The 12,107-nt window shown below is 31.8% G+C and overlaps 1 protein-coding gene across 4 annotated transcripts in view; it reads right to left on the reverse strand.

Annotated features, from left to right (window-relative positions):
* The window catches only part of plxnb2a.1 (plexin b2a, tandem duplicate 1), a 175,349-nt gene that overhangs the window by 4,407 nt on the left and 158,835 nt on the right, over positions 1–12,107 (reverse strand). For all 4 annotated transcript variants that reach the window (XM_009300284.4, XM_009300283.4, XM_073946285.1 and 1 more), the window contains 9 exon segments: positions 10,106–10,206; positions 9,672–9,901; positions 8,468–8,649; positions 7,276–7,342; positions 7,054–7,200; positions 3,446–3,602; positions 2,910–3,010; positions 707–791; positions 402–553 (listed from right to left, as the gene is read on the reverse strand). In XM_009300284.4, the coding sequence (XP_009298559.1) occupies positions 402–553; positions 707–791; positions 2,910–3,010; positions 3,446–3,602; positions 7,054–7,200; positions 7,276–7,342; positions 8,468–8,649; positions 9,672–9,901; positions 10,106–10,206 (1,222 nt within the window).

Here is a 12,107-nt window from a genome sequence, read left to right on the forward strand (position 1 = left end):
ACAAGATAAAATAAAGAGCAATTGAATAAAATAAACTATACTTATAGGCTGGGAAAATGTTGTTTATTAATCATTTAAAAACAAAACAATTAATTTAAAAAATAAATAAAATAAAAATAAGTCTAAATAAAACAAAACAAAAAATAAAATCAAAGAAAAGACAAAAAAAATTGACAAAATGAAACCAAATAAACACAAACCTAAACAAAACACAAAAACAACGAAACACAAAAAGAAAACAAAAAAACATACACACAAAAAAAATGAAACAAAATAAAACACAAAAGGAAAGAAAATGAAACACAAAAAACAAACAAAAACACAAAACAACACAACATACAAGAAACACAAAACTAAAAAAAAAAAAAAAAAAAAAAAAAAAAAACAAGTAACTGGCTGACCTTCATGGAGAGCAGTCTGGTCAGGTAGATCTCAGTGATGGCTTTTGTGGTGGCCTTGTCCTTCATGCTCCCTCTCTTAGATTTGACCTCCTCCAGCTCATCCGCCGGTCTCACCAAGTGAAACACTTTATCATCCTCCAGCAAAGCATTTCCTGTTCCACACAAAACAACCATGTCTGACTGCTCTTCAACACATTCATTCTGCCATTACTTTGGCTCCAGATCTAGTTGGTGATTTGTATGGCTGGTTAAATCAGATCAATAGAAGAGACAAAGAGGATCTTGTGATATTTTGAGAGACTCACTTTCTTCATGGTTGTCCATGTTCTGGTCGAAGGACTGCTGAGTGTGCAGGACTCTGGATAAGACCAGGGTGGCTCCGTCTCGCACCTGATACAATTCACACATTACATTAAACATCAACTATAAATAAGATGAAAGCATAGTTTCTCAATTAAAACATGTTACTTAAAGATGTCATTTAATGCACATAGCATCACACAAAAATAGAGAGTGATTTTTGAATTTAAAAATAAAGTAAACACTTACAAAATAAAACAACAAAATAAATAACTAAATAAATAAAATTCAGCAGTTTATTAAAATATAAATAATGCAAAAAAAACAAAAAAAAAACTGTAGAATAGCATACATTTTATCCATATTATTTTTAATATATTACATCAAATATTTAAACATAAAAACTGGCCAGATTAGTCAGCAACTTTAAAGACAAGTTAAAACTCAACTTGAATCTGTTTTAATCGACATTAAGCACAGAGTACAATCAATAAAATAAAGCAAGCAATATATTAAGTACAAAGTAGCAATCGATAAAATAAAAACGCATTAAAAAGCCCTGAGATTGAATCAAATAAAATAAAAACATTCAAATAACATTACAACAAAATAAAAATAAAGCACTGCAGTTAACTTAAATTAGAATGGCACAAGAAAACACAATAAAATAATATAATAAAACCCTGCAGCTGAATAAAGAAGGTCTACCAAGGAAAAATCTCTTTTCATCTAAAAATAATAATAAAAAAATCATCAAACCCCTAAAAAGCTGACAAGAATCTAAAACAAATGAAATAATAAATAAGCAAAATAAAAACAAATACAATGGCTTTTTATGAACTAAAATAAACAAAAGAAAATACTATAAATATTTTAAATAAAGCCTAATTATATATTTTAAATGTTTTTTGATAATTCAGGCTCAAATTAAGATATCTTTATATATATATATATATATATATATATATATATATATATATATATATATATATATATATATATATATATATATATATATATATATATATTGGTCCAGATTTGTCAGCAACATTAATACACAAACAAAAAAAAAAGATAAATAAACTAAACTAAAACTAAATAAAATTTAAATAATTTAATCTAATTAAAACAGATGTTAAAAGAAAAGTTATTAATAATACAAAATAAAACTTTGTTTAAAAAAAACATCCAATTTCATAACTTAAAAATAATGATTTAGACAGAAATTAGGTAAAATATGAGTATAAAAATGCAGAGATATGTCAGAAACAGTAAAGATGAGATGAGAAAATCCAAGGTACATCTTATTAAATCTAAATTAAGCAAGGAATACCAAGCAATAAAATTAAACCACATCAAACAAAACCAACAAAATACATGAACTACGATTTTAAAAAAAATAAAAAAATCATACAACTGTAACATATAATAAACATTTATATTAAATAAGGTCTTTCAAATTAAATCAGAAAAAAACATCACTGTACATTTCCAGCAACACTCACATTATAAATGATATACTGAGCCATTGTAATGCATGTGCACTCACTTTATAATATGTACACAAATATGACTGATGATTTTACATATACAGATGAAGTCAGTATTATTAGCCCCCCTTTGATTTTTTCTTTTTAAAAAATATTTCCCGAATGATGTGTAACAGAGCAACGAAATGTTCATAGTATGTCTGATAACTTTTTTTCTTCTGGAGAAAGTCTTGTTTGGTTTTTTTTCGTCCAGAATAAAACCAGTTTAAATGTTTTTAAAGCCATTTTAAGGTCAAAATTATTAGCCCATTTAAGCTATATATGTTTTTAATACTCTACAGAACAAACCATTGTTATACAATACCTTATATTACTCTAATTACATTATTCTAATTACCCTAACCTGCCTAGAAAAGCTAATTAACCTAGTTAAGCCTTTAAATGTCACATTAAGCTGTATAGAAGTGTCTTGAAAAATATCCAGTCAAATATTATTTACTGTCATCATGGCAAAAATAAAATAAATCCATTGTTAGAAATGAGTTATTAAAACTATTATGTTTAGAAATGTGTTGAACAAATCTTCTCTCTGTTAAACAGAAATTGGAGAACAAAATAAACAGTTGGGCTAATAATTCTGACTTCAACTGTTGATACAAACACACATCATAATTGATATACAAACATGTTATATTGTAATGTATATGCAAACGCTCACATTATAGTGTGCCAGTGTGTTGATCCGTTTCCACCTTCCCTCCTTCTGTGAGGTCAGGTCCAGATCAGACAGAATCTGCCCTGTAGAACCAGGACGCCACTCTGTGGCAACAAGAAGAACTGCAATTCACAACACAATCCCACAAAACCAAGACTAAAAAAAACCTGGAGCATACTACACTTAACAACTTGAGAAGAAGAAAATCCCTAGCCTGTTTCCCCCCATACACTCCTTCTTTTAACCAGATTCATCTGTCTGATGGATGAAGCGAGACATCGACTTTAACAATTCAGCACATTTGCAAGAGCAACTCATTAAGAAGCGACCGACATGCACAAAATCCCACCATTAATCAAACCCACTATCTGTTCAGAGCACATCGGCCTCCTCCACTACTCTTAAACGCACTGCGCTGTTAATAAAAAGAGCTGTTTAAGCGTGATGCTTCCATAAAGTTGGAGGATTTGGGAAATCTTACTGCTGTAATGAATCACAAGTGTCGTATGGTGGAAAAAAAACTCAAAACTCATGCTAACCCAGTGCGACGCTGTCCACCACGGGCCTCTGGGAATATGGCAGATTCCTGTACACCTGCTCGATGATCTTCTCCTTCACCTGCGAGATGGTGTCGCAGTTTAGCACTTTGACCGGGGTCACGTCCGGACCCTCGCCATGAACCAGCACCTGTAGGGTCTGACGTGATTGACAAGGCGTTAGTTTACTGAGGAGATGGTCAAATATTTAATTACAGGATGAGTAGGTTTGGATAAATACAGTCAATTAAAAAATAGAAATTCAGAAAATAGACTAATATCCTTTTTTCTCTTTTACATTTTATTACATTTGGGTGTTGTTCCTAGTTAATTGATGTAAGTGAGGATTGTGAAATAAAGTAAACTGTGACATTATACACAAACATACATCATATAGTGGACTAAAAAGCAATAGGAACTGAAAGAGTTGCTGGAGCAAGTCTGCAAAACCTTACCTGGTTTGCAAGCTTTTAAGGATTTATTAAATTTTCTGAAAATTCTTATATTCTACTCAAGCATGACGCATTTTTTATATTTTTCTTTGTCTTTGAGGCCAACGGTGGACAAAAAAGGAATGTTAGCCATGTATACATTGTCATATTCGTCTGAATTGTATCCATTTAATACAGTACCTTCCTATTAGGGCTGCACGATATTGGAAAAAAATTGACATTGCGATATTTTTGCGATATATATATATATATATATATATTTATATATATATATACTTAAGGCTGTGACGGTCACCGAACCCGTCACCGCCGTGGTCAGTTGCCACCGCCGTTGTCCGTTGCCACTGGCTGTAGTACGTGACGTCACGCACTTTAAAACACAAATTACTGTAAGTATTACATATCTGTTGGAATATAACATTAGGCTCGATTCAGCAAGTTCAAGTTCAACCATGAATCTTGTTAGAAAACGAAATCTTACATCTGGGAACATTTTGGATTCATGCCGACGAGAAAGGTGAACAAATTAGCCTAATTTAGATTAAGCTTTTTGTAGGGGGTTTTTAAGTGTTAAAGTGTGTTTTAATATTCACTGCTAAGAGTCCAAACACTGAAGAGCAAATCCATCGATACGCAGATCCACGGGTCCCGAATCATGCAAGCCAGTGGCGATTGACGGCGAGGGGAAAAAAAGCCATGTAGGCTTAATCAACTCCTGTCTTCTAAATGCAAAAGCCCAGTTCTTATTTCTAAATATCAAAAAGTTGTCAAAGCAATCTGACAATCGCACATCGCGATTTCGATGCTGAAACGATGTATCATGCAGCCCTACTTCCTATCTGACATTATTAAGATGAATATGTTCTCAAAGTTTAACTTTTGATTTCTTGTCATATTTTATTCCCATTTTCTAAACTACAGTGAATAAACTGACGATGTGAGAAAGGTGTGAAATGCTGAACATGTCTGAATAAATACATGCTTGACCGTAGATGCATTAACACAGACTTTCTTTATACAAGGAAACCTTGGCCTGACATTTGCAAATCAATAGCTGAGTTTCCGTCATAAAATGAAGCAAATCTTTTCAAAGTTGACAAATAAATAAAAAAAGATGCGTTTCCATCAAGTTGTTCGAGCAGCTGACTTTAATATTGGTTACCGAGCAAACAACCGTTAAACAAGGCAAGCATAATAGAGACAGCTGATTAATCATGTGGTTGTGATGTTCAAACATCAGACTTTATTCTGCAAATGAGTTTTAATCTCCCATTATTCACATATACTTTTTCCAACAAAACCAAAACCACCTAAAGTAAGCTTAAAAAAAACATCCTTTTTTTTGCAATTTAAGGGATTTGTTTTTTAATTCGCCATTTCCATCAAGTTCTTATGCAATACATCAAATTGTGCATTCACACAGAGTGATGGACACACAGTTAATGAATAGGTCTGCATGATACAAGAAAAATCATATATTTTATTTTTCTGGAATAAATATTGCGACGTGAATACATTTTTAATAGTACTATTTGATGGTTTTCTGTGGAGTCTAACAGTATTCAAGGATAATAATTGAATAACCACAGTGCAAAAAATGTCTCATTTCTAAATATCAAAAAGTTCTCAAAGCAATCGGAAAATAAATCTGTTTTTTTTTTTACAACTTTAGAAGAAATAAGTCAAAAAAATAAAAGTTAAAGCATGCTAAATGATCTGCCAGTGGAGTAAGTGAAATAATCTTGTTTTCCCTTTGAAATGCTGACATTTAAACTAAAAAACAAAACAAAATTCTAAGTAAGAAAAGCATTTTCTGTGCATAAATTGTATAAATTCCATATAAACAAGGTAATTAAATACAATTATGTAGCTTTAAATGCCTGGTCAACTGTAATTCAGATTCAACATTGCATATCTTGTGATGCAACTATTGCAGATGGACACATTGCAATATATATGATGAAACGATATATTGTGCAGCCCTTCTACTGAAACTATAATTTGTAACTATTGATAAATCAGCTTACTGTACATGCACAGCACAACTGTGTGAATATACAGTACAATATATAAGTAGCTCGCACATGAGCTTTGAATTGCTTTTTTTCATTTGCTCTACTTTGATCATCCACAAATATATCAGTACTGAATCAGGCACCATTACTATCAATACACATTTCTGGCCTCAAAAAATGGCATTTAAATGAGTTTTCAAGAGTGAGTAAAAGAAATTACTGAAAATAAACTGAACAAAAAGTTCTGAAAAAAACACTCTGCAGTTTGTTGACCAAAGCACAAGAGCAGTGGAACACACCGCTGACTAGTTCGTGCTCTGGTAAAAGTTGGTATAGTTATTGAAGAATAACAATATTCAGCTCTGTGTATATACCACTCATGTACATTTATGTTTAACATTTGCATTCTCAATAAAAAAAGTCAGCTCAAATATCAAGCAGACAGGACATTTCTCTGTAGAACAACACATCTTGTTCCTACTGCTGTGCTGTCATGGCATCTCTCGATTCGGTTATTGTCAATAAAACTTTACTCTCAATATAATGTGGTTGTCTGGTTTGTTTATGTTTTAAATAGTATAATTTAAGTTACTGAGCTAAATTATTACTTTTATATAACTTTATAAAATAATAAATAATTATTGATTCATTAGATTTTCGTCCATGTACATCCAGAAATTTTTCAGCCTGGAATAACAGTATTTATAGTATCAACTAGCATTATAAATAACCTGAATACCCAACAATAATTACAAGTCAATTACATTCTGTAGTTGTAAATCTCTGATGCAAGTTAGCGAAATGAACCAGTCGTTTTGTTTGTTTCCCTGAGATTTCATGAATGGCTCTCGGCAGAGTGTTTTCCTCCAGCGGATAATGGCTGTTCAGTCCCTGAGGAGCAGTGTTACGCTCGGCAATGAGATTACAGACTCACTGCTGGCCAATGAAACGGTGTTAGGAGAACAATGATGGACACACTAACACCGTCTCTCCACTTTCCTACAGCGAGAGCCGTTCTCTATTAACAAGCTTTCTGCTGAACGGCTCCCTTACCCACTATTTCGGGAATATTAGGGGGTAAACAGACATTAGGCGCAAAATATGTCTTCCAGGTAATTGCATTATGAGAAATTACAGTACTCACCAAAATGCTGTACTCAACATCATCTCCCAGAAGCCCCGTGTCGTTGAGAGTGTACTTGGCTTTCTTCATCTTGGCATCAACAGGGCCTTTTTCCACCTGGTGTTTAATGGCCTTAAAGAGCTTATAAAGCGGCTCGCCGGCTGAGTCCTGTAAAAACACATGAGTCAGACTTCACCTGCGGAAAACATCTTCTGCTTTTCTAGCCCAAGCACAATTGCTCACCTTCAGGAACTGGTAGAGACAAATCGACATCCAGTTGCACAACATCCTCTCCACAACAGTCTCGGATCTAAAGAGAAAACAAAGAACAAAAATATCATGTCAGGTACAAGCAATTTCTGAGAAAATGGTTCAAGGAGTTATGAATTGTTTTGGTTTTATTGATTTATGATGATACTTGATTATTATAGATGTTGGTGCTTAAAATGCTATGAAAAATATTTTCTGAATGTCTATTTTCAGTGGACGGCTTTCAGTGGAAGCGCAAAACAACAGAAGAAAGAGACGTGGAGAGATCAGAGGAATCCTGTCATAAATACAAAACTGCCTGTACAACAGATTAAATGAATAAATGAATAGATAAATCAAAAGAATAAATGAATAGATAAATCAAAAGTATAAATACATAAATAATAATCATAATAATATTGAATAAATAATAAAAATAATAATAAATAAATAATAAAAATAATAATAATGAATAATAATACAAATAGTAATAAATAAATAAATGGTAAAATATAATAGAAATTATAATAATAAACAAATAATACATAAATAAATAGCAAAAATAAATAAATAAATAATACAAATAATTAATGATGAAAAAATAATAAAAATAATAATAAGTAAATAGTAAAAAAATATAATAATGAATTAATAATAAAAATAACAAATAAAAAGAAAAAAAATCAACAATTAAATAATAAAGATAATAATTAAGAAATAAACAAATAATAAAAATAATAATTTCATAAATAGTAAAAAATAAAACAAAATAATAATAAAATAATAATAATGAATAAATAAATAATAAAAATAATAATAAATAAATGAATAAATAATCAAAAAAATGAACGAACGAACAAACAAACAAACAAACAAATAAATAGTTAATATATATATCAAGCCTGGTTACAATTTATGGTAATTATCTTGCTATTGACAAACAATTACTATGACTTTTAGTCAAGTCAAGCTTTATTGTCATTTTGTTACATAAGGCTACTTAAGGCTTCTTTACACAGCCAAATTAAGTCTATTCTATGCCTGCTCAGTAATTCAAGAGTAAACACATTCATGTCACCTCCGAGCTGCATTTAACGGTCTATTTAACGACACCTAAGTGCCACTTTAGAAGCACTTCTTTGCATTTTAATGTAACATCGACACATGAGCTGGCATGGGTTCTGACCTGCGGAGCATGAGTTTGGGATTCTTGCTGTGAACATATTCCTCCATGAGCTCCAGCAGGAGAGTCCTCATGATGTCCGTGTAATACTCCAACTTGCCATGCAGTGCCACCGTCAACAAAGAGGCGAAGTAAACCTTATTCCTGGCATTGAACTCCTGTCGGCCCTCCAGGGTACGAATAAACTACAGCACACAGAAAACAAGTCAGACAATACAACAAATCCAGCAGTGAGCAGAGGAAACTGGACATTATGTTGGAGATGCACCGATCTGCCGGCCAGAATTCATAATCAGACATTTTATTTGTTTTAATTTAGGCGAAACGGAACCATGTTCCATGTTAACTGTAATAAAGTCAATAAATATTGTTATTTATTCATTTCATACTTAAAAATTGGAATTTAACAGTGTTTTCAGCATTTACTAAAAATCTTTAATTAAAAAGTAATAAATAAATAATACTTTTGTTTTTGCAAACTTTTTATTAAAACTCTGAGTTTTATATGTTTGTTTGCGTTAATTTAATCTAATTTAATTTAATTGTTTGTTTATTGCCACATCAGAAAATGATGGTTATATGATGGCAAGATTAATATAGATAAAAACATTTTACATTATACACATTATAATAAAACTACATAACAATATTAGCAATTAAGTGTTGTTACAACAATTAAATCAATATGATATGACACTAAAATGCATTATTTAATACAGAAAAAATAATATTATACAGAAACTGTTAATTTGTTTAAAAGGTTCTGTTTAAGTATCTAAAAAGGAAATCTTTTTTCAGAAAATGTCAGATGTTGACTTTTGTTGTTTGATGATCATATAAAACATCAAATATCAGCATTCAGCAGACTTTATTTAGAACAATAACATTATAAATGCTGCTATTTCCACTGTTTTACAAGCGCCACCTACTGGAAGAAAGTGAATTAGCAATTTTATTTAGCCTGTCTACTGTTTTTGTTTTGTACAGGCATTTTTAAGTAGTATCATTTCATAATGCAAAATAAAATGCTGAACATTAACTTTTTACATTACATTTTGAACGTATACACTAATTAATATTTTTAATTAGTGTATAAATATGATTTTTTAAGAATGAGGAAAATGGGCAATCAGAATAAGCCAATTTGCTTGTAAAAAAATAAATAAATCAACATCAAAGCATCACTATTCTATGTAAAGTTTCTCACATTGATAAGGAAGGTTTTGCTGTTCAGGAGGTTGGAGAACTGGTTGAGTGCCTGATCTACGATGGCTCTGCGGTTTTCAGGGATATCCAGCTTGCCGGTGATCATGACATCATTGGCTCCATCTTTCGAGGGCAGGAAGAAAACACGGTCGGTGTAGTTCTTGTAGTCCAGGAATGGGATGCGAGCTTCACTCAGATCACTGGTGTGATCCTCCATCTCTATCATTAGATCTATGAAAACAGACAATTGTGCAATACTGTACATAAATTGAAGCTTGGTTGAAAATATTGGCTGTTCTTCTAAAAAGCTAATATTAGGCAAAGAAACAAGTCAGAAAAACAAGTTTATATCACAAAAAGCTCTCAAGATTTTTTAATAAAACTGAACTATTTGAGAAGAAAAAGCCTACAGATATGAAAAGTTTAGGATCTCACCTGTGAACTCCTTTTTACAGCGATCACGGACGCTCTCCTCCAAATTGGCCAGCTGATTTTTGATCTTCTCATATTCTCGTTCTGCCTGCTGGCTTTTCCTCCTGACAAATGAAAACATAAACATTAATCTTCATTTACTCAATGTCTAATTTAAAGTGTATTATTTTGAAAAACTTGTGGCTGTGAATCAAAGTAATTTTTCACCTCCTCAGTTTACTCTAAATATATGGGTTATTATTTATTAATAATGCATTAAAACAGCTTCATTTCTTTGTAATCGAACAGGAATACAGCTATGTAAATAAAAAAAAAAGTTTATAGGAATAGCTTTGAGTAAAATTTTAATATTTGTTTCATTAAAAAGACTTTCAAATACAAATTAAGTAAATTTTGAAGCATTTTTATTCTTTCCAAAAGTAAAAATTGGTCAGAATAACGAATAGCTTCACTTCTCGACTGAAAAATCAGTTCCGTATTCTTCTGAAATAAAAACATTAGTAATAATATAATTAATATATACAAATAAGCATGTGTGAATACATGGCACATTTCTAATACATCATACAAATATGCTTTAAATCAGTGTTTCTCAACCACATTCCTGAAGGACCACCAGCTTTGCACATTTTCCATGACTCCTTCTCCTTGACCTAGCAGACCTGATTCAGATCATCATCTCTGCTTGACCTGTAGACAAAGGAGACATCCAAAACATGCAGTGCTGGTGGTCCTCCAGGAATGTGGTTGAGAAACACTGCTCCAAATTGCAACATTTTAATTTTCAATTATAAATTAATGTCATCAGTAGTTTACATAATTAAAAAATATATATGTAATTACCAGAACTATAAATAGCGGATGAAGACGAACTGAGAATGATGTAGTGGTTGCTTCATTTTTCCTATAGCTGTGTTTAATGGCTTTCACAAATCAAAGTAAATCTGAATGTGTTTTAATTTGCATAGTATTTTTTATACGTTGACGAGGCCGGTCGCGATAGTCGATATATTGACTTATCGCACCATTTATAAATATGAGGGTGGTTAATTTTGGAGGCGCAATATATTGTCTATATTATATAAAGAAATTTAAGAAGATGATGATTGGCTACATAATTTAACAAGCTAAGTTTTTTGTCGAACACTCTGCATTCTGCTTCCTGTGGAAGGTGGATGCAGCATCTCCACGCAGGCTGCACACAGAGAGAGCAGATAGTGAAGGTGAAGAAGATAGGACGCAAACCCACTGACTCGTGTTTAGAAACTACATTCAGTAAGCATAAACAAGTCATGATGGACTTGGTTTCAAAGCCACAGTCTTCAGCAATGGTGAGGGAACATTTTGGCCTTAAGCTGAATGAAAAATCCGCTAATATGTCCGCTAATGTGAACGAGCTGATATGTCAAATTTGTTTCAGAACATTGGCAATGAAAACACGAAACACAACTAACCTTAAATCACACCTAAAACATAACCACCAAACACATTTTTTCGACATGGGAACAACAACCGCAGTTGGTACTGCAGATGGGTCTTCCAGACAGTTAACTGTAATGAATGTATTTCCCTGCCAGTGCAAATATAAACATGACAGTGCAACATGGCGCACACTCACAGACAAACCATTGTACAGCTAAAGAGATGTAGACCTTAAACATGCTCGAAAAACCAGCATTCGACAAAACAGTCCTGTCTTGAAATCGGCCTGATTATTATTATTATTATTTTTAAATGGCACCTGAGATGCATTAAAAGTCTACACTTGTTCGTTTGCATCTACTATTTATTATAACTTATTTGTTTTAAGAGTTTTTTTTTTCATGTTTCAATTTCAAATGTCTTAATATTCTTATAAATAAAATGTTATTTGGAACGGTGTACCTGAATTATTACATTATTATGTTGTAAAAATGTATAATTTTTTATTACTGATATAAGTTATAAAGTGACAATAATATCGTTTATCGCAATTAATTTTGGTGCCCAGCAAAAAATAGATATC

This window comes from Danio rerio, chromosome 4 (genome assembly GCF_049306965.1).
Source record: "Danio rerio strain Tuebingen ecotype United States chromosome 4, GRCz12tu, whole genome shotgun sequence".
In the NCBI taxonomy this organism is placed as follows: domain Eukaryota; kingdom Metazoa; phylum Chordata; class Actinopteri; order Cypriniformes; family Danionidae; genus Danio; species Danio rerio.